The sequence below is a fragment of the Mauremys mutica genome, chromosome 3, assembly GCF_020497125.1.
Source record: "Mauremys mutica isolate MM-2020 ecotype Southern chromosome 3, ASM2049712v1, whole genome shotgun sequence".
Lineage (NCBI taxonomy): Eukaryota > Metazoa > Chordata > Testudines > Geoemydidae > Mauremys > Mauremys mutica.
Window position 1 is genome coordinate 209,301,974 of NC_059074.1, and position 25,246 is coordinate 209,327,219.

At 47.4% G+C, this 25,246-nt stretch overlaps 1 protein-coding gene across 6 annotated transcripts; it reads right to left on the reverse strand.

Moving 5' to 3' along the window:
* Window positions 1-3,268: 3,268 nt before the first annotated feature.
* On the reverse strand, window positions 3,269-24,661 carry LOC123365851. Of its 6 annotated transcripts, XR_006577788.1 has the most exons (4): window positions 24,294-24,661; window positions 22,117-22,196; window positions 20,748-21,855; window positions 3,269-5,865 (listed from the first exon to the last, which is right to left on the reverse strand). XR_006577788.1 is itself a non-coding variant. In XM_045008836.1 (3 exons), the coding sequence occupies exons 2-3, from the start codon at window positions 21,037-21,039 to the stop codon at window positions 5,565-5,567; spliced, it is 615 nt and encodes a 204-aa protein (XP_044864771.1). In that variant the 5' UTR covers window positions 21,040-21,855; window positions 24,294-24,661; the 3' UTR covers window positions 3,269-5,564. The 6 variants fall into 6 exon arrangements, 3 of the variants coding, with proteins under 3 accessions (XP_044864771.1, XP_044864772.1, XP_044864773.1); XM_045008836.1 differs by lacking the exon at window positions 22,117-22,196 and having other exon boundaries at window positions 3,269-5,887; XM_045008837.1 differs by lacking the exon at window positions 22,117-22,196 and having other exon boundaries at window positions 3,269-5,887; window positions 24,178-24,661.
* Window positions 24,662-25,246: the final 585 nt, after the last annotated feature.

Sequence of the window (25,246 nt, forward strand, 5' to 3'; positions counted from 1 at the left end):
ACCCAACTCCTGCTCTAGTCACTAGGTCCAACCGCCCATGTCCTGATTGTGACAGAAAGACACAGCTATGGAGCAGCTGGAGTGGGAGGTCATGGAGGTGGAGAGGTGCCAAGAATCCATCCCTCTGCAGAAAATGTCAGGAAAAGCAGGATGAGTTCTGGGCCCTTTACAACCATCAGGCCTGGGGCACATTTCTTAGGTCACATATCCAACTCCTTCAGGAGATGGATTCTGGCTCCTGCTTCTCCAAGGCTGTGGAGAAGAGGAGGAATGCCAAAAGACATATCACCTACCTCCTGGTGGAGGCTGGCACCCCCCCTGGCAGATCCAGCGCAGATGTGAGAAAGGGTGAAGGCTTTCTACACTGACCTTTTTTCTCCAGATCCCACTGATGCCAATGCGTGCAAGACCCTGTGGGATGAACTCTCAGTGCTAGCAACCAGGACCAGCTGGAGTTCCTCTCACTCTGACATGCATCTGAAGAAGTGGGTATTCACCCACGAAAGCTCAAGCTCCAATACGTCTGTTAGTCTATAAGGTGCCACAGGACGCTTTGCTGCTTTTACAGATCCAGACTAACCCGGCTCCCCCTCTGATACTTGTCACTCTGGCTGAGTTCTTGTCAGCCCTCCATCTGATGCCCACTAACAAATCTCCAAACATTGACAGGCTGACCGTGGAGTTCTACCGCAAGTCCTGGGGCATCCTCAGCCCAGACTGTGCCATTTTTATGGGCTGAGTCCCTGGGAGCGGGGTGCTCCACTTGCCATGCAGGCAGGCTGTGCTTGTTCTGCTGCCAAAAAAAGGGGAGGATGGGGCTTCCCTGGTGCCTTTCCCTTCAGGGGAGGGTGCTGGTTGTTAACCATCTGGTTCTGTCCATATTCTGGCACCTGTTCAATACCCTTAACTCACCCCAGGCATCCTGGCCAACCTCCAGAGGAAGGTCCTGGAGTTCTTCTGGCCGGGGAAGCACTGGGTCTCTGCAGGTGTCCTGAGCCACTCTCTGGAAGAAGAGCGCAGGGCCTGGTATGCATTCACAGCCTGGTCCATACTTTGTCTTCAGGCTTTGTGTAGTGTAGTGTAGACAAGACCTAGAAGAAGCTGAAGATACATTAACTACTTTCTCAGTATTACTTTCTATATAAGCAATTCCTGTTGACAGCCCCGATGAGAGAATGAGCCCCGCCCGAGGGGAATCAGGCACTCTCCTATGTAGGGCAGAAGATGGCTGCAGGAAGGGGGAAGGGCAGGGGGCTATAGTGAGAGTGCGGAGAGGGAGAGAGGGTCCTGCAGGGAAGACCTTGCGAGCAGGGTAGGTTCCAGCTAGGAACGGCTGGGAGTTGCCTGACCAGATGGGGGAGTGGAGGCTGTACCCAGCGGAAGGCTGGAGGGAAGACGTTTGTGTTCAGTTCTGAACTTTAAATTAACCAATCTGACCCTAAGGAAGGCTGTTGTGATTGGACTGGAAAAATCTTGTGTGGAGTTTAGGTGGGAACCACGAAGGGAAACGGAGGGAAGGGGCTGCATATCAGCGTGCTCATTAGGCAGCCACTCATCTACACTGTTGTTGCCGCAGAGATGTTTTGTGATTTCCCTCTTCAGTTTCCATGCTGTGAAAATGTTTGAGAACGCCTGCCACAGGGACGAGAGGACAGAAAACAATTCTGAGCACCGCTGCTCAAAACAAAAATCCCCACTTACAAGTCACATTCACTGACTGTGACAAGACCCTCAAACACAGCTCATATGTATGCACAACAGAGAATGTTTCTCTCCCCTCACTCCACCCCTTTCTGGGTTTCTCTCCCAAAGGAAGAGGACATGACTGTATCAGTTTACCTTGGAGGAATCATAAGAGTCAGAAGGATAGGACTGGAAGGGACCTCACCAGGTCATCTAGTCCAGTCCCCTGCACTGAGGCAGGACTATTACCTAGACCATCCCTGACAGGTGTTTGTCCAACCTGCTCTTAAAAATCTCCAATGCTGGAGATTCTACAAGCTCACTGGGCAATTTATTCCAGTGCTAAACCACTCTGACAGTTAGGAAATTTTTCTTAATGTCCAACCTAAACCTCCCTTGCTGCAATTTAAGCCCATTGCTTCTTGTTCTGTCCTCAATGGTCAAGGAGAACCATTTATCACCCTCCTCTTTATAACAACCTCGTACATACTTGAAGACTGTTGTCACGTTCCCCCTCATTCTTCTCTTCTCCAGACTGAACAAAACCATTTTTTTCAATCTTTCCTTACATGTCAGGTTTCTAGACCTTTAATAATTTTTGTTGCTCTCCTCTGGACTTTCTCCAATTTGTTCACATCTTTCCCAAAGCATGGTGCCCAGAACTGGACACAGTGCTCCAGTTGAGGTCTTATTAGTGCTGAGCAAAGTGGAAGAATTACTTCTCGTGTTTTGCTTACAACGTTTCTGCTAATACATCCCAGAATGATGTTTGCTTTTTTTTGCAAAAGTGTTACATTGTTGACTCATATTTGGTTTGTGACCCACTAAATCCCCCAGAATATTAAGTTAGCTCAGGGAGCTCAAACTTAAGCCCCCCCTGGCCTTGTCCCCACTCCACCCCTTCCATGAGGCCCCGCCCCTACCCCACCTCTTCCCACTCCTGCCCCACCCTCATTCCAACCCCTTCCCCAAATTCCCACCCTGGCCCCGCCTCTTCTCCGCCTCCTCCCCTGAGCGTGTGGCTCCCTGCTCCTCCCCCACCTCCTGGAAAGCGCTAAGCGCTGGCAAACAGCTGTTTGGCGGCAGGAAGCGCCTGGAGGTAGGCAGAGGAGCAGGGATGCAGCGCGCTGGGGTGGAAGGGGGGGCGGTGAGTGAGGAGAACTTGGCAGCTGCAAGAAATAACTCTGGGGGCGGGGGCATGGGGAGCTTGGCAGGCCGCAGCAAAACACTCCATGGGCTGCGTGTTTGAGACCCCTGAGTTAGCTTCTGAGGATTAACCTTTTGTCATCTCTTGCCATCCTCACTGAGGCAGGGTTCATTGTTTCAGCTGAGTTTCTACTGGCAACTTGGTCTCACATAACTATGCCCATTACTAAAGTCAGACAATCTGGACAGCATGTAGGCAAAATTTATCTTCCTTTGCCAAAACTTTTCAGGCAAGAAGTCAGCTGTCTGCCAAGGGAGTACAATATGAGTAAATTTCATTTCAACCATCTATATTATTATCCAGTCAGTAGTTTTTATCAGTAGATAAGGAAAAGATTAATATACTTTACAAAGCTACTTAAGCATTACATTCCACAACCTATGCGCCCCCCGCCCCAAATAAACACTGTGACAACATACTATCGCACCTCAGACTGCACAGAACTGACAACCACTAAATATTTGATTGCCCTAACCAATGGGTGGTTTGCCTGTATGGCACAACTAGCCCCTGAAGCAGCACCTTCTCCAGCAGGGCATATGCCAGTTCTGTATATTTGCAAGCTTCCCTTCGAGTGGGATCATCTGGCATGCTATCTCCTTCATCTCCATAGACAAAGCGCATGGTCATGGAGGGGACCTATATGCAGGAGCCTCCACAGAAATTCATTTCCTATACAGGAAAGAATAACTTCTACATGGCTAACTCAGACAGTGTATTTGTGATTCTTCCCCTCAAGCTCTCACTTGCAGAGGTGTTCCATTCTAAACACGCAGGGAGAAATCTTGATCCCATTACTGTCAACAGCAGTTTTGCCATTTAGATCAACTGGGCCAGGATTTCACCCACGTTGCCCCAAAACTGATGTTCCATTAAACTATTAAAATTTAATTGTAATATACAATTCATTGCACCAACCTACACATTCTCACAACCAACACTTCCTTTATGCTAAATCAACCCACAAAAAGCCATACTATCTGTACTTTGACTAACAAAAAGCAAGTGTTTCCCTCCTTTTAAAACCTCAAAGTCTTGGCTCCAGCTCTGTTATCTGTCACAAGATATAACATTTGATAAATATCAAAGACATTGCATATGTTCTAAAGTGTGTGTCTGCCTTCAAATTTGGCAAGATTTCTACCAACATGCATACATAAGGCATTTTAAAAACTCCAGGCTCAACGTCTATTGCCAATAATTCTCCCCAGATGAAATGTAATGTTATCATTGCAACAGAATATTAGGGGAAATATATATGTGACTTTTTACATTAAAGATAACAATTGGAATGTCTGACAGCCAGAAATCAATGGTGTGTCAGGAAATTAATGTACGGCTATCTGCCTGACCCAGATTCTGCTTTTAAATACTGGAATCCTTTCCTTTGTTTTTTGGCATGCACTCAGTTTGGAAATACATAAACTTGAAAACCAAGCCGCGTACAGTACACAGGAGCTACAATATAATGCAATTGTGCCTCTGTGAAACTGGCTGCACGATTTACCCATTTTGCCAAAAGACTCAACCGCTCGACCCTTCCAGATTTTACAGGACCCCAGTCTCTGCTATTGGAGTGCTGCCTGGATGATTCAAGCCGATGACTCTGGAGTTGAAAGTTCTATCTCATCAGAGAGTAGCCACTGGATTCCCTTGATGCAGAGCACATAGCAGTCATGGACTTTCAGTGTAATGCCAAAGGATGGTCTCTCCAGCAAGCCTCATCACAGTGATGCCAAGAAAGCAAATGGAGCTGAAGGCACAGTGCTGCCCTCTAGAATCCTAGGGTTGTGGACAAATAGGTGTTTATGGCCAAGGAGCTAAGTGAGCCGTGGAAAGAGGCTACTGCTTTGTCCAAGTCTCTTTCACAGGCTCATTGCTAGGCTTGCAGATTCCTACAGGACAGGAGTAAAGCTGGAGAAACTATTCCACACCAGAAAGAACCTCTTAGTGTAGCAACTGTGTGTTTCTTTGCAGCAGGAAAAGACACAGACCATTCAACGTTCTCCCAAGTTCTGAGCCCCCTCCCTTGGTTCCTTCCCCTTGAGTATGGAAGGAATAGACTCCCTGTCACAGTAAGTCTCTTCTCTACTACAATGGCTTAGGCTCATTGAATGTTAGTGCCTTATTCATCCCATGCCACCTTTTCTGGGGCAAGGTGGTGCTCTGCAATCTGCACAAATGCCCCTGATTTTGCCTGACTTTCACTCACCAGCCCACACCACTCTCAGAGTTTGGGGCAGAGGGTTCTGTTTCTGTTCTGCTGGAGAGTCTACCTCCCTTAGAGGGGAACCTGGGGAGTAAAATTAACTTCCAAAGGCTCACTGGTTTCAAGGAAGCAGTGTCCTCTGGGGTCAGGACTTACTCCACATTGAGTCACTGTGATCTTGTCTCAGACAGCACACAGCCAGAAACTAGCAGAGAAACTAGCATAGACACATCCACTTACTGCTGCGTGGGACCTTTCCTGAGGTTGGAGGCAGGGCATTTAGCAAGGTTACAGTTCTGTCCACTCCAAACAACACTTATGGGCCGGAGCCCTGGGGAGAAAACTAGGAACTGAGAAAGGAGCAGAACAGGTGGCTGAGTGTCTGCGGGCATCTTATCCCTCTCACACCCCAGGCTGAGACATACACATCCCCTTCGCCCCCCATCTGGCAGACTAGCAGAGCAGTCAGGGATGCTCAACTGCTTTGGCCAGCTTGCGGGTCCAAGGAGCATTCCTTAGCTTGATCCATGGCTCCAATGCTGTCCTGTCTTTCTTTGGTGACCATGGATACCTCTCCTCTGTCCAGCCAAGGCACAGCCTCTGCAGAGGAGCCGGCCCACCCAGTCCACTTGCCAGCGTGCGGCACCCTCTCAGACGCTGCTGATCACAGTCCTTAACCGTCAAAGGAGACAGACGCTGGCATGAAGTGGGGCTGCAGCACCGTCCTCTCCCAATCACTCCACCCGCTGGATCCCAGAGGCTGGATCTGCCAGGGAGGGGAAGAACAGCTAGAGAAACAAGACATAAAGACCATCTGCCTCAGCCTGCCAGGACCGGAAAGCCATATGGCTCCCAGAGGCTCTGACAGTGCAACGCAAGGTAGACACCCAGGCAGGGGATACCGTCACTGGACGTAGCTAGGCAGAGGTAGGGTCCCCCAAAACTCTTCACCTCTGTGAGCCCAGCTGGGCATGGCCAGCCCAACAGAGCATTCCAGACTCACAGAGGGACTGCACAGGAGAAAGACCAATGCCCTGGGTGAAGACAAGCATTTGCATTCACCCCAACCAGCAGGAAAAGCAGGAGAGAGTGCTCCCAAGGAAGTCCCTGCAAGGCTGTTTAGGTGACTTCCGGGAGGTGACTCCTGCCTAGATTTAGCAGCTGGGACAGACCCACTGATGCCCTTCTCAAGCCAGGGAGGGGCTCATTCAATGCCGTGCCTCCTAGGGGCATGGAGGGACCTATTCCTCGCAGCCAGACTTGGGGACAGCCTGACCCCCACACGTGTGCTTCTCTCCCCTTCACACCAGCTGGGCTGGCTGGTTTTGCCTCTCTCAACCCAAGAGGCTGCTACAGATCCTGCCTTGCTCTGCTGCTGCTGCTGCTTTGGGAAGAGCCTCTGCCACTGAGGGTCAGCTGCTCTCCCCAGCAGAGGAGCTGAAGGACCAGCTGGCTTTGTCGGCCATGGCTCTAGAAATCACCTCAGCCACTGTCTTGCTCCACTGAAGCAATGGAGCCATCTCTCCATGAGGGAAGCAGCAGCAGGAACAGCACCGTAGGGAAGCACTGCTGAGCAATTGCCCCCCCATTAGCCTTCTGTGTTCGAGACACAAATGGGGCCAGGCGTGGCCAGGGGCCTCGTGTGTTACTCTGACCAAGGCAGTATTGAAGTAGGGAAGCACTGCAAAGTGGGAAAATCCTTGATGCTGACTGGTCCTCATCCTGCCTGGCAGAGTGCTGACACAGATCCAGCCCCAGGCACAAAGTTTTATAAACTCACAACACTTGAAAAATACCCCCCTTAAAAATCACCTTGACATAGATCTCATGCTTAGCTACCTAAATTCAGGTCTGGGAAAAGGGTTCTGCTTCTCAAACCCATTGTGACAACACCAACATTTCACTTGAGTCTATCTACGCAGATAAAATCAGTTTAAGCCACACGCCTTAAACAGGAGGTTTTAACTGATTCAGTTTTGAAACTTGACCTTTATTGTAGTGCAGCAGAGCAACACAGTTTAAGATAAATACTGTACCTTTTGACATGCAAGGGTATAAACAAATATACAGATCTTCATGAATCATCTGAAATACCTTAAGGATATCGCAGGAGCAAATATGAGTGTAAAAAAAATAAAGGAGATTGTTATCTGAAAGGAGGGCATTTTTCTGACATGTTTAGAGATGGGAGTGTTTTAGAAACTGAGAAAACTAACACGATGTGTATGTGTGTGTGTGTGTGTAGATACACTTCTCACAGCAGCAGTCTGATGCAACAGTGCTTTTACTATCCTCCATAACCAAATGAAGTCAGCTGAAATCATAGGAAAAGCACATGTTTAAAATGTCTACTTGCTGCTTTTGGATGTTCTCGTTAAAAACACCCTCCACCTAAACTTTCTGGTTAATATCCTCTTCACAGTTGAGTACAGATGTGGCTAACAGTACCTTGTGAAATAAATGTTCAGCTGCAGGCCTCCACCACAAAGCTCAGACACCTGCAGATGACATCACCCATTATCTAGCTGACACCAGAGGTTGATTAACATGCTGGAACAGGTGCCACAAACCCCAAAACTCTTAGAAAGCGTATGCTACCTCTCCTTAATAAAATGATTTATACAGTTGATATAGATACTGCAGGCCACTGTCTTCTTGGCAGAATTTTACATGCCACTATTATATTAGCAAAAAATATAGAAAGTCTCCTTACTGAGCCCACTGGGGTTTATTTCTATGTAAAATGTGTGTGCACATTTATATGTACACATATGTACACAGGAGGGCCTGAATCTTACTCACTGCTCTGGAAGTAAATTCCATTTACACCCATTCTGAGGCCCCCTTTACATTGCCAGAACTGTGTTAATGGGAATCAGACCCATATGTGTACAGCAGAGGTAGAGGTGGAGGTAGTATCAGCCTTTCTGATTCTTTTTAGTGTATGCACAACGTGCCTCAGGTGGCATGTGACCAGAATTCATCACGGAATTTGGTTCTCTGTTTGGATCATTAGCTTCCCTGGCCCAGGCCGGTACTGCTGGGGAGTGTGATGTGAACGCTGATCCATGCCCCCAGCCTCTCTGATGGAGGGTGGGTGTCTGCCTTTGGTATCAGCGTGCCACAACTTAGGGATGATTTTAAAACACACATACACACAACCACTGTTAGACTCTAGGATCTGCACTGGCTTATTGGTCTTCAGGTGGTGTTTACGGTGTTGGTTATAAGCTACAAAGCCCTAAATGGCCTGGAATGGGTGTACCTGCAGGATCACCTGTTTCTCTGGGCCACAGCTATGGTCAGCAGAGGGATGTGGGCTAGATCGCCCTTTTTATCAAAGAGAAGGGATAGTTGGTCTCTGTGAGGGCTACAGGACTCTGGGGCTTGCTCCCACTTTTGGTCTGAAATAGCCTGAATCTGATGAACTTCCAGGCACAGTGCCATCTATTTGATATGGTTTTAGGAGAAGGGACGATATGTTCCACATGGAGGGGAGGGTGATAGGAGCTTTTCTGTTGCTTTGATTTACTGAGGGGTTCCATTAATTTGTCACTGGTTTCTGACTGTTTCAGGCTGCAGGCTGGGTGAATTTGTTATCTCTATATGATTATTTAATGCTGCTGTTGCCTACATTAATGTGTTACCTGTATAGAAGAATTCAGTGCTGATAAGTGCTCATTGCTATGTTGTTGTGAGATTCATAAATTGCTAGGGTACATACAGCTTTTAGAATGGACATTTTTATTATTGCTTATCTCTAAATAAATTCATACATATGGAATCCATTGGGGCGTGGAAGAAAGATGTGATTGGCGAGCAAGACTTTGGGATGTGTAAATTATTCACAAGTGGCAAACCTACAAATGAGTTATACAGGATAATACAAATGAGTACAACTATACCTTACTTATCTCAGTATATCACTATACAGACACAGTGTTACAGCAAACTACTAAAAATGTGTAAACTTTGGCTTTGTGAAAAAAGAGACACCTACGCACCAGGAAATCTCTCCTCACTGTGTAGGTGGTGGAGGCCCCGAGATAAGTTATCTCTAAAGGGCGACTCTGGGGATACCTAGATATCTTCACCAATGTGGATTTAGCTCACGCAGAGTGATGGAAATGTTAACTCTGCCAATTTATTTTAAAATGATTTAACAAAAAGAAATAAATATGAGACAGAAAGAATGGCCTCTCTGTTGTTCTGTTCCCAAAAAGTAGCAATTCTATCTAGCCTCACACATACTGGGACAGGCAACATGCAGTTGATTTTACCCACAAGTCACTCTTGCTTCCCCAAGAACCATATTTATTGTTTTTAAAGAACAACAAACTCACGTGACCCCTGCTCACCACTTCACTGTTCATGATCACCTGACTATTACCATGTGCTTCTCCAACCCACCTGTTGTCTCTCCTTCATACTTAGACTGTATCTGGGGCAGGGGCTGTCTTTGTGTTCTGTATGTGTATGGGGGTTAGCACAACAGGGCCCTGACCCCTGATTGGGCCCCTCAGTGCCGTCATCACACACACACACCCACACACACACCACAACAACAACATTAGGCTACATCCAAATACACAACCAATTAGCTAAATTTAACTCCACTCTATGCAAACCAGATAATTAGTAAATACATAATCTACACACTGGGCCAGAGTTTTAAAACAGAGATGCTAAATATCAGAGGGGGAGCCATGTTAGTCTGGATCTGTAAAAGCAGCAAAGAGTCTTGTGGCACCTTATAGACTAACAGACGTTTTGGAGCATCCGACGAAGTGAGTATTCACCCACGAAAGCTCATGCTCCAAAACGTCTGTTAGTCTATAAGGTGCCACAAGACTCTTTGCTGCTTTTATAGATGCTAAAATTGCCCATCCCATGCTCTGCATGCCTCCCACCTCCCCAGTGATTAATAGGCCACAATAATGCACAGTTCCTCTAAACTGCTACAATTTACTGCTGACCACCAATCAGAATTTTCTTTCACCCTTTCACTCCATTATATTGCAATTAAGAATGGCTCCATCCAACTATCTCCCATCCCTGTGCCCATGCCTGCGGAAAGTGTCAGCCTCTCGATGTGTGTGGAAGGTTAACCTCCCAGGGCTCTGGCCCATTCCATGGTCAGGGAAAGTGGAAAAGGCCCTGCCCGCACATCTCTCCTGAGCTCAAGCTTGGGCTTCTCTGCTCACTTTAACCCTAGGAGTAAGGAATGAGGTGTGGGTCAATCTCTCAACTGACCTGGACCCAGTCCTTTTAGGGCCTGATCCAAAGCCAACTGAAGTCAATGAGAGTTTTTCCATTAATATGATTAGGCTTTGGATCAAGCCTTCGGGGCTTCAAAACGTCACCTTGGATTCTCCTTGGAAACCAACAAGGCCAGCACCGTTGCCCATAGAACACTAGTGTTCTGTGCTCAAAACAAGACGTTACACCTAAAAGGTAGGCTGATTTTAACATGCCATTTTGCCCAAATATTGTAGCATATAAAATTGCCCAAGTTTTCCAATGAACTTTGCATCACAGGCACAAAATAGGCCTGTTCTCATCATTATTTACCATTGTATTCAACCGTTGTGACCTGCAAAGCTGTAAAGTTCATCACCAATGTGCGTGTATTTTCTACCAGGTCACCAATAACCAATGCCTGGGGGACCCACTTTAACCATCCCCACTCGATGGTGACTCCCCATTAACAAAACCATTTTGAAACCTATCCGCTATCTGTGCAACTTTGAAAAATGTTTTAAGATATAAAGGCAAAGTATGTTTTATTATTATGATTATTAAAGTGGGATGAAAGCCTGAACTCCCCCGTGACTCCTAGGCTATGCTTTCACTGCAGTTAACCCTGGTGATTGGCACTCAGGTCTGAGCACCCAGGTTAGCCTAGCGGGGGTGTGAACATCTCCACTGCAAAGCCCAACCGGTGTTACTGTGTCCTCACCATTTCTGCACTGGCCCACGTCTGTTTGGGGGCATAGCCAATGGTTCCTTAGGCTGAGACACCCTAGGATTTTTTCCCAGTCAATTGCAGGAGAACTTGTCTATCTTTGGGGGGAACTGTGTGAGGACATTGGAGGACTATCAGCACTTGAGTGATTTAGTCTGTGTCCTTATTGCAAAGTGGATGGGTTCCAGTCTAATTTTAAATGGAGCCCGGGCTCTAACCCACATCCCCAGCTGGGTAAGCTAGCCCAGAGTTAAAGCACCGCCAAACCTAGGTCAGAGGTTTTTCTGTACGGACAGAAGGGCGGGTGGGCGTGAGCGGGGGAGGGTTGGGCTAAAAGCTGGGGAAAAGCCCAGGTTAATTGTCAGTGAAGACACACCTGGCAGGGACTGTATCTGTGGGTAAGGATTGGTGCACCAGTGTCTGGAAGCTTGTACTGCCACTATCTGCTCTACCTGATCTGTGTATAACAAATATGGGATCAGCATTTGGGGTTGTCAAGTTGGCACCAGTTACAAAGACTTAGACCCAGATCCTGCGTGTGCTTAACATCACGCAATGTGAGCAGTCCCGTTGACATGAACGCCAACAACAAGAAGACTATTCACAGTGCGTAAAATTAAGCACCTGTCTAAGTCTCAGCAGGACTGGGGCCTTACTCAGTATTTTTACTTTTTCTTCCTCAGTGGGTATATGAAGTTGTGTTATGATTGAGGAGGCATGTGCTGAGTAACCAGTATGGCAAATATACTCTGCCTGGCAGACATTTTTGCCTCATATGAGAAAATTAAGCTAAGAAGGAGAAAAGCACTGAAGTTAATGTTTGCATTTCCACCAGCTACGAAAAGGTTTCTCTGGCTGATCTACCTCATAGTGCAACTTGGTGCAGCTGACTTGTTAACCAGATGTTTTAAATCAAGTCTGAAGGCTTTCCATATGACACAGAAAGCTTAGACAACAGGCAAACCTGACTGCATTAAAGGGTAATCTGAGAGTAATTTGTCATAAAAACATCCAGAAGAGCCCCAGCTGCAGTTAGATGCTTCCTACAAATCACAACATAGGCTTCATGGTTCTTTAAAAAAAAAATACTGCCTTAAGTGATCCTAAAAGTAAGGCAATAGTAATACACTGCTACTTTGTTTATAGTAGGCTGTGAATGTGATGGCTGGATTTCCTGCACTACCAGCCAGGCCTACATTCAAATGCAAAGCCTAAACATATCACACTGCTTCCTATTGGAGGAGATTCATCTTTGTGCAGGTTTGCAATCAAGAAGTGAGTGGACATAAGTGGAGAGAGCAAACACCTTGGAAGTGGCAGAGTCTAAGTTTTAATGTTCATGGGATCATAGCAACTGGTAGTAAAGTAACGGTATTTCACTTTGACCCTGGAAGCAAAGTGCCAAGCCAAATGCTAACAACTTGTCATTCTCATTTAGAGTCCATGCATTTTTCCTCTGCCTCCAAACTCTAACCTATAAAGCATTATTTGAAAAAAATATAACTCTGAAAGTGGCATAAGCACAAACAAGTGGTGTAAGGACGAATTTTGCCTCAAATCTTAACTCTATTGTTTTTAAGGTGTTAAAGCTACATCCTTCATATTATTTTAGAACCCTGTGGATTTCGAAGTGAAGGTTCATTTGGCTTCTTAACAACAATTATATAGTGAAGTTGTCAAAATAAGGACATATTGATCTGAGAGATGGTTTAGGGAACTTGAATGTCAGGGTGATGAAGAGACCAGTCTTGATAGTTTTATTTGCTGTTAGATAGACTGGGAGTGAGGGGGCCCAACTTACGTACTCCTCCTTTTCTTCCCTTTTGAGGAATAAGATTTTTGCCACTGCCACATTGCTCATCCTATCATTAGCCGTAGGGGTGGTATTGGGTGTCTGAAGACAAATGCTTCCAGCTAAGATTTTCAAAAATGGGTAGCTGTCGTTAGGCTCCCAAGCACCTGTACAAATATTAGCACATGAGACTGAGGGCTGTATGTGATAAATATACTAGGTTAGCGGTAAAGTCCAGAGAATAATACATGCTCTTCCATCAAGCACAGAACAAAAGCTCCATACACCTCTGCTGTGCAAACTGTATCTAGTTTAGATACAAACATTTCAATAGCTGACAAAACTAACAACATGACCTTCCTTCTAAACACAAAAAGAACAGTAGCAGGCCCAGAGGTGCTTTGAAAATCTGTTGTTTGCTACCCTCTTGTGGATAAATGCACAATTCAATTTTCTGTACTGGGAGATCTGTTGGCTCAGGAGATTGGGAGAGGGATGATGTGGAGATGTTCACTTCTAGGCCCATGGTCCCAGATGAAGTTTATGGTAATAGTGATGGATAGGCTTTGCCATCCCTTGGTATTTGGTAGCCATGTGAAAGGAGCTGATGAGGCTGTTGGGGAAAGCACAGAGAAAATGCCAATGCTTTATTTTATATAGAGGAGTTAATTTTCCAAGATTGTCAATTTGAGTTGAATGATTTCATGAGCACTGTGTGGCATGCATTTACAGAATCTGTGCTACCCCCGGCCTTGAAACAGCCTCAATACCTGTCTCCTAGCACCCGTTTCTCACATTGAGCTCTGCCCTGAGAGTCCCACTGAAGGAAACTCCTGTTTAGAGACTTTTATTCCCTTCACGGATCAATGCACTTCAGCTAGTATCTGCAGCAACTCCATGCAGCCTTTTCAAAACAGAGCAGGCTTTATTAGTTAGCTGGAGCACAGTGTTGGGAAAACCTCAGGTTAGCATAGAGAAGCAATACAGCTGGGTCTTTCCCTTCCTCTGTTGTTTCCAACTGATGAGACCCAGCTTATAGCAAAAATTAGTGCATAACCTTGCATTTTATAGCATTAAATTTCATCCCGTTTCTATTACTCCAGTTCTTACTGCATAATATTGATCCTCCACTGTATTGACAATGCCTCCCAACTGAGTCATCAGCAGATTTCATTAGCACTCTCCTAATTTTGTGCCAAGGTAAAACTAATGAAAATATTAAATCAGATTGGTCCAAGACATATCCTTGTGGAACTTCACTAGTAACCGCCATCCAGTCCAGTAGTTCTCCTTTCAGAACAACCCACTGTCATCTCCCCTTTAGCCAGTTCCTTATGAGCCTTACAGTTCCTGTACTAATCCCCATCTTCCCCAGTTTAACTAATAATTTCCTATGTGGTACCATAACAAATGACTTACTGAAGTCTAGATAGATTAGATCTATTGCATTTCCTTTGCCACGGTGCAAATGCAGGGACCTCCAACCATCAACACAGTGTGAAGAAGTGCCTCAATTCATTCCCAGGAGGTATAGCAAAGCTGCACTCTGTGTCTCGTGAAGCCCTCAAATGGATTTCAAACCTTTTGATTAACTTGTAAATGTTGATATTTCCACACAACAGAAGGCAGGCACAATCTACCTGTGATAAATCCAGGTGGCCTGTTATCCCATTTGCTGTTTACCTCCAGGTCATTTATAATGCTTTCCTTGAGACTTTGTTCTAAACCCTTGGATGCTATTGAGGTCTGTAGTCTGGTGGGCCTGTCTACCAGCCTGGGGACAAAACAGTCAGCCACACCCAAGCTCTGTTTTAGCCTTCAGGCCAGACTCTTTCGTTCTTTAGCCACACAAAGGCAAGAAATAAAAGGGATGGTCCTGACCTCGGCAGGGCTGGTACTGCAGTGGCCTCTGCCCCCCAGGGGCTAAGAGTCCCTTAGCCTCAGGGGGACCATAGCCCTGTTGCAGCCTTCCACCATTGCTCAGAAAAGTGTTTGTCTCTCTCAACCTCCCCACCATTACCGTGATGGGTCCTTACTTGTATCTTCCAGCTTGGAATCAGAGCCGATCACTAGCTGCTGCTTAGCTGGAGCAGCTGGTTCCCCACACATGCCTGCTGGGCTTCTCCTTAGGCCAGGGCTTGCTGCTCCCTGGCTCTGCGGGCCTTTAAAGGGCCTGACGGCCCTGCTCCAAGGTCAAACTAACAGGTCTATAGTTGCCAAGATCACTCGTTTCCCCTTTCTCACAAATATGTACTATGTTTGCTATTCTCCAGTCACACAGGAACCCCCCCACCTCCAAATTTGATAGATTTGGTAAAAATCCTTGCTAGTGGACTTGCAATGCCATACCGCAGTTCTCTCAGAATTCTGGAATGGAGATTATCCAGCTCTAAGTTTTGCTTCCACCATGGATGTGGTCACTTAGATTTCTAGATACTCATTTCCATCAGCCTTCCTGCCTTCATTCCCCTCATTGAAAACGGAGGCAAAGTATTCATTTAGGTTTTGGGTCATATGTAGATTATCTTTAATCTCTACCCCATTCTCGCTGCATAGGAGCCCCACTTCTTTTCTTGTTCTCTTTTTATTTATGCGGCTATTTGTTCTAACTTCCTTTGCAAGGTCTAACTCAATTCTCACTTTGTCCCTATATTTTCTGACCTCCAAGAGGTAGCATGCTTTGTTGATCAATCCCTTTTTCCATTCCTTGTAGGCTCCCTGCTTGCTCCAGACATCCTTTCTGAGGTAGTTATTAACCAAGTTAGGTCTGGAGCACAAGTATTTTTCCCCCTTACTTGGATGTAAATTCCAGATAATTTTTTTCCCCTCTGACTTAAAGAAATTCCAACTCTTCTCCACATTTAAGGGCTTGAACTCTTCAGTCCAGTTGACTTCACTAACTAGTTCCCTTAATTTCTCAAAGTCTGCCCTTTTGAAAAAAAAAATCCTTAGCTGATGACTAGGTATTGTTTATCATTCCATTTAATTTAAACTCAATTCGTGATCACTCAATCCAAGGTTATTTCCTATGACTAGCTCTTTTATAATGTCCTCATTATTTACCAAACCAAGTGTAAAACAGTATCACCTCTTGTTGGTTCAGTGACTCTAGTGCAGAAATCTGTCAGTTGTTACATCCAGGAATAATTTAAACTACTCTTATTAGTGTCATCTGTTCTCCAATCTATAACTGAAAAGTGAAAGTTTCCCAAAATGACACAATTCTGGAACAATTTCTCTTTCTAATGTAACCCACACACCTCTTGGGTGTGGTGCTCCGTCCCATCTAGTGGCACTGAGAGCACTTAGAGAGATTAATGAGTCTATTCTACAGCCTTAGTTATAGGCCACATGTTTTTTTAGCTCATGGAGTAGAGGCCCATGCATTTAGCTCCAGAGGTTCTAGGTTTAATCCGGCCTGCTGATGACCGGGGTCTGTCAGTGTTACACTAACAATATAAAAGAGCTCTCTGTCCTTATCCAAATCTGACCCTGCTGTATGGTCTACAGCAGATCCATAACGTTATCGCAATAGAACCTCTTTTACAATCCTTTCAAGTGATTTTGACCCAAACTGATGCTGTTTTATCCACGTTATCACTTCTATTTCTTTACGGTCAACTGCATCACTGATTAAATTTTGAGTTTCAGGGCCATATAATGCAAGTGACCCATGCAAGTCATCAACACTGAATGTTCCTAAGGTCACAGTGACTGAGACTGCTGTCGGTCACAGTAGGGCCGGGAAGGCTGGGCAAAGCGACAGAAGGGAAAAAGTCTCCTGCTGGGAGTGCCTCGCTGGGGGTGAGGACTCTATACAGGGTCCCAGATACCAGTGATCCCTCTCTAAGAGCTGAGCCAAGACAGCTGTAAAGCTGTGGCAGCAGCAGCCGTGGCAGCTTTGAGGGAATTGATGATGCAGAGCAGCAGAGGTAGCTTTGAGGTGATGGACAGCGCTGAGAGGTGGTGGCTGGAGCCCAACTGGGCTAGCCTGATCTGAAGCCGCAGAAGGAGCAGCAGCCAAAGAGACTGTGTTGTGGACCTCCCTACCCAGAAATTAAGGCTGGAACCATCTCAGCTGGGTCAGGTGGTTGAGTCCTCAGGGCTGCCCAGGCAGTGCTCACCTGCTAGCATCCTTGGACTTCTCCAAGCCACGGCAGCTAACTGTGAGTGGGTAGCTGGGGAGGAGGCCCCAGCCATTCTCTGTGGCCAGGAGCACTGAGATTGGGACTATGGATAAGGTACACTGGAGGAGGGGAGGGGGGAGGAGTCTTACCTCACAGAATTTGTTTTTTAATAGCTGTTTTTCCAAAGTTTATTGTGTTGTCTCCCCCTTTTCCCCATAAATAAAGTTCTCTTGTTTTCAACCCCAGGATTCAGTACTTACGGCCGGGGAAGAACGGCCTATTGGGGCACCCTAGGTGGTGTACATAGTTTCTCAGGTTTCTGGGTGGGAGCTTGAGCCAGTATTAATTACATCTTTAAGGAAACCCCTCAGAAATTGAACCGACTTTTTTTGCTGCTGACACCACCTGATGGACGGGTTACGCTAGTATTATACTCTTCTTATCAGGCACGCCAGCCTTGATCCTAGATGGTTAGTACCCCAGGTACTCCAATGGAATCCATCGGTCAAGAAGAGTCCACCCTCTGTGAATGTCTCTGTCCTAGGGGGTGTAACCCCACACCCATCATGAAGGGGTTAACTGGGCACTGTGAAGGAAGTGGTGAACACCTGAGGGCTCTATTAACCTCACTTGGCACACCTGGAGAGGATGTGGTTGGCTGAGCCAGGAGATTAAATACAGACAGTTCAGGGCAGCCAGAGGAGAGAAGGCAGTGATGGGGTGGAGGTGCTGGATCTACTCCGGAGAAAAGAGAGCTGGCAGGAGCCAGGGATAAGGGGACTAGAGAAAGACCCCAACAGGAGCAGGAGACATTCTGAGTTAAACTGATGTGATTCAGTAGTTGTGGTGACTTTGGGGATTTTAAAGACAGTGTAACTCTGGAATGGGGGTGGGGAACTCTAGAAGATCAGGCTGGAAGGCAGGTCCCTAACACATAACAATGTCTGTGGGATGGGTTTGCCATAAGGGGGCCCTCTGGTACAGCAGCCACCCCAGTACAGCCTCCCAATGGTCTTCCTTATCTTATCTCCACCATACTCCTTTAGCAACTGGAAGAATTCCACAAAGATCACCTGATCTATTCTTTGAGCATCTTCCCCACCCTAGTGCAGTTGTCCGCAGTCTGTTCCAGTGGGAATCTGACAATGTCATCTGTCCCAACATGAAGGATAATCAGTGGATTTTTCACCGTTCCCATCAGGATCCTTTTCAGCCTTAGGTCAACATCTCATATCCCCATTCTTGGTAGACAGTGCACCCTCTGTCCTCTCAATTCTTCTTAGTGTGGAGTCTCCAGTCACACAGACCTGCCTCTTCCTGGTGTGGTGTGAACTTCAGGTTCCCCCTCTCTGTTCTTCCTTCTGTCTGCAGACCATTCTCTCACAGTCCCCTGTATATTATCCTCCTTCTTCCTAGGGCTCCGGGTCCATCATCTCTTCCTCTTTTCTGCGAGGACTCGCTTCCCTTTTCTTCTTTCTTGTTACCCCATCTTCTACCTGCTTTTCCTCCCTGTTCTCCAGTGCAGCACACCTGTTCCTCAACTCTGTTCCTTCTCCATTAGCTGGTCTCTTCATCTGCCTTGCCCTTGTGGTCATGTTCTTCCATGGCTCCCCTCCTTGTCTAACCGTCTGCCGTCCAGGTCCTCTTTGTTGGCAGGTGTGTGCAAATTGTGAGTTGTCTGTGCAGCCTGCTCTCTCTTCTCTTGCATCAGACCATCAAATCCCTGACTGAACTCCATCATCGACGCCAGCTAGTCCTTGGATCTTCTTTGCCAGGAACTCTACCAGGAAATATTTCATTCATAAGTGTGCTGCCCCTCACTATGTGTAGCTGGCACAGTCCAGCCCACAGTCTTGGGTTGACAGGAGCAAACATCACAGTTGAAGCCGGGTGGCCTGGTTTACTGAGTAGCTCATGTTTTTAAAGGGAGTTAAACTTCTGCTGGAGTTTTTTGGTTTGGAGGCAGGCCAAAAAGCAAGACCAATAAGGGGTTAAGTGAAGCTGGCACATTCAATCTACAGAAAAGGGAGATGTAAGCAGTTGTACTCGCTGCCATAGCACCCTCTGGTGTCGGAGTATGGCACTGCGGGGGCCTTCGCCTCTAGGACCCCCTGTTGACTGCCACTATGGCCCAGCAATTACTTGTTTCTCTCCAACACTTAGTCAAAGGCTAAGTCACATATGGTTCAGGACCCCTTCCAGGGTAACAATAGTCCAATTAGAAGCCCAAACACACAATGCTTCTGCCCCTCAGGGGCTACTCCCCAACCCCATCCTCTGAGCTCAGTCCTGAGTTCCACCATGGGCTCAATAGTCCTTGTGTTGGGGCTTTATGCCCCTTTCTTGGGGCTAGTAGGGGAACCCTGACCCACCCTCTGCTCGGGGGTCCTCTGATCCTTTAGCTGCGCTGTTGTTTCCCTGGGCCATTTCCTACCTCCAAGCCCTTTGTGCTGTTTCCCTTAAGTCTGTGGTTAGCACAGCCTCTCCTCCGGATCCCAGGACTCTCCCTGGGTCCTCCCAGCTCCTTGCTCCAGCCCTGGGACACTGAGCCACAGGACTGCCTTTTCCAGTTCAAGGTGAAGTGGCCCTTGAAATATGTGTTAACTTCTTACGCTAAAGAATTTGTTCCACATTGTATTTAGCTGTGACACTCTGAGTAACATTTCCCAGATCTGAAGACGAGCTCCACGTAGCCCGAGAGCTTGTCTTTCTCACCAGTAGAAGTTGGTGCAATAAAAGATATTACCTCACCCACCTTGTGTCTCTAATATTACGGGACCAACACTGCTACAACAACACTCTTTTTTAAATAAAATTTTCCCCAGAAATGGAGTTTGTGAGCAAGTTGGTGACTGCTTTGTGCTACAGAAGCCTTCTCTCTCATTTCAGGCATGGCAGATTTTGGAGGCTATGTCAGTTCTTGTGGTGCCTGACTGGCAAAGAGAAATGCCATTCCAAACTGCCAATGGGAAACCAGGTACGTATGTCACCAAAGTTTCTGAATGTATGGTGACTAAACAGTACATCTTACAAGTGGAGTGGGTTGCTGAGCTAACAAGGTGGCCCTGAAATATACGCCTTTCCCTGAAATGTGACTAATAAATCTGGAGTTCCTGCTACGGAAAAAGTTTGCAGCTATCGGCACCTGGGATTGGGTCAGAATAAATGAGGGAATCAACAGGATGCTGCGTTAGCATCAGCATGGATTAGTGCCTCCACATGGCTTCCGACAGAGCCTGTTAGGACTGCATGCAAACATGCATAACCTCACAGTCAGCCCCCTTCTCCCTCCTGGCAAATTTCTGGGCTGAATTCAACCCCCTAGTCATATGTGTGACTGATTTTGTCACCCATGGAATGCACGGGCGACATTTAACAGAAATGAACTACCTTTGAACCTCCTCCCCGTCCCCACCCCACATTGTTCAGTCTTTTCAGGCAGCTCGTTGCACCGGGGATTTGTACGGAATGGCATACGTACAGGGAAGATAATATAAGGTTCTTACTTTAACAAACTGGTCTGTACTAGCAAAACTGTAAGCCTTCCCAGGTTCATAGATGTCTGTTTACCGATTGCATTTCCTGGTCTCCATTTTGAATTCCACGTTGCGGTGGGAGGTGATGCGAAGGCGCTGGGATTCACTCCACCATTACTGGACACACGCTGCTAGCCGGGGCTTGTAATAACTTTTGCATTGGTTCATAGAGCAGAAATCCCTTCCATTCTTATATGAATAAACATAAAAATTGAGCCATAAACTTACCAGGTTCTGACACAGCATCTCCCTCTTTTGTCTCTGCTGCCAGTTCTGTGGTGGGCTGTTCCTTGGGGGGGAGGAGAGGGGCATCAAACAGCTCCTCCAAGTATGGCCCCAGGATGTGCTGCAGCTGCTCCTGTGGCAAAGCCTCCTCTAGGACCAGTTTCATCAGCAGAGTCACTTCATTTGTCTCATTTGGCACCTGCTGCTGGCTCCCATGGATTTCCATGCTGTCTTCTGGGGCCAGCAGGGCACCAGTGTGGCTGACTAGGCCATCATGCACCACCGGTGGCTTCATGCTCGGTGCAGTCCCCAGCTCTTGGTCGAACTCATCATAAAATAATCATGTTGTTGACGAGTTGCCAGAGGTGTGGTGGTGGTCACTGGTTGTCCAGTACTCGGTCTTGAGCCTCTTAATCTGTTCTCTGCACTGGTCACCGGTCTGCTACATTTCCAACACCACTAGCTTCTTCGCTATTTGCTGGTATGCATGGTCATGCCTGGTACTCTTACTAAAATCAATTGTTTTGCTGGCCTTGCATCAGAGATTAACCAAAAGCTGGCTGTGCTCCCATGACCATGGTGCAGCACGCTTTGTAAAGGACTTCTGGTCGATATCTAGTGCAAATGCCAAAGGTTCTCCTAAGGTGTGTTTGCAGCTCTGCAGCCAGAATAAAATGGAAGGGTTAAACACCAAGCTGCTGTAGTAGAACAAGGTGAAGGGGTGTGTGTCAGTTTCTTGAGAGTTGATTGGAGAGTCTTGGGAGAGAGAGGACAAAGGAAGTCGGCCTGTAGCATTGTGGGATACTTTTAGTGGACTCCAAGTACCCAAGTCTGGGGGCAGGGATGAATTGCTTCTACACTGTAAAACGATAGGGCTTGAACCCTGGGTCCTGGCTTGACTCAGGCTCTGACTCTCCACAATCTGAGCCCAAGTCCAAAATATTTTTGTATAGATGGAAGCCAGGTTAGGGCTTGACCCTGAGTCTCAGACTGGGCTTCCATTGCAGTGCAGATATAACCTGAGGCTCATCTGATTGGTCCAGCACTAAATATGGCACATTTCCTTGTCATGGGTGAATGATACTGTCCATCTGGAGCAACAGAGCCAAAACTGAAAGGAAAAAAATAGATCAAGAGCAATTTTATTGGTCAACGCAATGCAAGTTGGTTGGTTGGTTGGTTTGAGGTTTGGGGGCGTTTTTTTGGTCATAGTTGCTTAGACCCCAGTTCTGCTAAACTGCTAAAACTGACCCATGTGAGTAGACCCACCAAAGCATAACAGAAGACCCATTTAAAAAATCTTGTTATTTCTTGTAGTGGGCAAAACTGAGAATTCCCAGCAGATAAAAGGTCAATGAGCCTAGTCATATACCTAAAGTTAAACACATGCAGAAGTCTACAGAACAGGGCCTTGATTTGGAATGTCTCCACCCAATTTCAGAATGCATATGCCTGTAAAAATAAAATACATGGATTATTTTCATTTATGAAGAAATCCTATTTTTGCATTATGAGTAGTTTGAGTTGGCTAGATCTGACCACTTTTGTTATGTGTTGGGTTGGAGTGTTTATAACTTTACTAACTATGGTAATAAGCTATTACAGAAGGTTTTTCCTAAATGTGAGTGTTGCAACCATGCACACTGGGGTTCCCAGTCACAGTAATTTTAATAATACTGGTTCTGATCTTTGGACAAGAACCTACCAAATCTCAGAGAGCTAATTGGGAACTCTTAAAAAAGTTGAAATTCCGCTCAATTGTATGTATTTTTTTTAATAAAAGATGAAATGATAGTAGGAACTTTGGGGTAGGAACTAAGTATTTTGTGGGGGGAATCATTAGGTACTGAGCGTGATCAACAGATGTGCACGAACAACCTGATCAGCAAAAACGCACGCACAAATCATCCACGTGGCTTGCATTTGGAGCCTGGCAGGCAAGCCAGAAACACCTACCAGTACAATACTCAGCAACAAGCTATGTGTTATTGGCAACAGCTATTACAAATTCTTTATCTCTAAAACACTTCTCACTCTTTAATGTTTCAAGGAGTAGGGGTGCACTTTGTCTCAAGGCACTCTTAGGAATATGGTCCCTACTATTTCTAGTGTTTGATTTGACTGGGACTAGTTGAAAACATCAAAAGCAATTGCTTACAGTTATTGTTTGAGGCTCTCTTACGTCAGTGCACTTGGACTTACTCGGCCTTACAAAAGAGAAACATGCTGTGATGGGTGTACCAGGCACCTTCCTGGCCTCCTCCTAGAGGCCCTGCAGTCCTACTATACCCTCCCCAGGAAAGGAAGTTGGGTCCTCCAGGACTGCCTAGAGATGCCTTGTGGAAGCAGCCAATCAGAGCCCAGCAGTCTTAGCTAAAAGGAGCTGCAGGGCCATCCCTTGGTGGGACTGGGTTCCTCCCTCCCTCACAGGAGCTCAAGAACTAACCAGAGTTTGGCTCTGGCTGCATTTACTTAAGCTGGTGGAAAGAGGATCTGAGAACTGTAACTCTGAGCTAAGGGGTGAAGATAAAGGGGCCAGGTGGAGAGAGGTCCAGGGAAGTACCAGTAATGAATTGATGTGAGCAGTAAGTGACTGCTGTTTATGGGGTCCCTGGGTTGGAACCTGGAGCAGTGGGCAGGTCCAGGTTCCCCCACCTGCAAAGTGGTGTAAACCCTGAGAAGGTGACAGGGCCTGTTTGGAACCCTAAGTGAAGGACTGAATTTAAAAGACCCGGAGCTGGGGCTGTAGACTGAGGGCAGATAAACAGTTTGGTGGGATTTTTGTTACTTTTGGAAGGGGTTTGTTTTGAGTGCGTGACCTGGCTGAAGGGCCAAGCTACGGAAAACCCACCAAGTGAAGTTGACACCCTATGGGATGCCAGGAGTGGAAAAGGGCCTGCAGTACTGCAAGTAGCGGCAGGAGGTGCTCAAGAGGTGAGTTCCCCCATCCCATGCTTATAGCATTATTTAATTGAAAATATATTTCCTTTAAGTCTCACTAGTAACTGTTAGTGATTGTCCAGAACAAAGAGAAAAACAATCCTTGAGATGAAATCTCACCACTTCTTTTCAGCCCTGATAACCTTGGAGTAAGGGTGAGTTGTCCAAGAGTCTGACAGCTCTTCTAGATTCTACAGCCTCCATCGCATGCTCAGCAAACTCTGAGATCTCACGTGATGACTTCAGGCATCATACACGGTTTTCAAGGATCACTGGAAGGCGACACTTAGGGCTTGTCTACACTGGCACTTTACAGCAACTTTCTCGCTCAGGGGTGTGAACAAACATGCCCTTAGATGTTTGCCAAGGGGATCTCAGATTCTTTGCTACCTCTGTCAATATCCAGTAGGTGGCAGCAGTATATCGCAAATGTTGAGCCTTAGAAGCCTAAGCTTTTTGTATTTTATTAATTTATTAGTAGTTTCTTATTTACCTGGACTATTAATTGGAATTCTCCCTCTTTTAAGCATCTTCTCTTAATATTTCAAAGTCATACGCTGGTTAGGTGTATCTTTCACTCTTCGTTTTCCTTCCTGTGCCATACATTACCTCTCTTCTAGAATGCAATCAGCACTTCCAAAGAAAGCAAGCCTTGTGATAGCTTCCCTGCATTTAGTGGACATGGGCCCAGATTCACACATGATTTAGGTCAGGGGTGGGCAAACTTGTCCCGAGGGCGACATCAGGGTTGGGGAACGGTATAGCGGGCTAGGTAGGGACGGCTGGGTGCATGTCCCAGAGGTGGAGGTGGAGGCATGGGGTGCTGGCCCCAGGGGAGATGGGTCCGGGGAGGTGCTAGGCCCCAGGAACAGGAGGGCAGGTGGATGCCTGGCCCGGGGGTGGAGATGGTGGGGTGCTGCCCCAGGGGTGGCAGGTGAAGTGGGTCGGGGCAGGTGCTAGGCCCCGGGGGTGGGGGGGCAGGTGGGGCCTGGCCCAGGGGTGGAGGTGGCGAGGTGTGGTGCTGGCCCAGGGGAGGCGGGTGGGGGGCGGGTGGGGGTGGCAGGATGGGGTGCTGCCCCAGGGGAGGTGGGGCCGGGCAGGTGGGGCCTGGCCCAGGGGTGGGGGTGGCGGGGTGGGGTGAGGTGCTGCCCCATAGGAGGTGGGGCCTGGCCAGGGGTGGGGGTGGCTGGGGCAGGGTGGGGTGCTGCCCCAGGGGAGGCGGGGCAGGAGGGTGCCTGGCTCGGGGGTGGCAGGGTGGGGTGCTGCCCCAGGGGAGGTGGGGCAGGAGGGTGCCTGGCTCGGGGGTGGGGGTGGCTGGGGCAGGGTGGGGGTGGCAGGATGGGGTGCTGCCCCAGGGGAGGTGGGGCAGGAGGGTGCCTGGCTCGGGGGTGGGGGTGGCTGGGGCAGGGTGGGGGTGGCAGGATGGGGTGCTGCCCCAGGGGAGGTGGGTGGGGGGCGGGTGGGGCCTGGCCTGGCTCGGGGTGGGGGTGGCTGGGGCAGGGTGAGGTGCTGCCCCAAGGGAGGTGGGGCCGGGCCAGGGGTGGGGGTGGCTGGGGCAGGGT

Excerpts from the sequence above, each read along its gene's own strand:
- LOC123365851 (XM_045008836.1), bottom strand. The coding sequence starts at position 21,039 with ATGAAGCCACCGGTGGTGCATGATGGCCTAGTCAGCCACACTGGTGCC. Across the intron at positions 5,888-20,747 it reads AGATGCTGTGTCAGAACCTG|CTGTTCTTCCCCTCCCTGGC; the intron begins GTAAGTTTATGG and ends TTGTTTCTCTAG.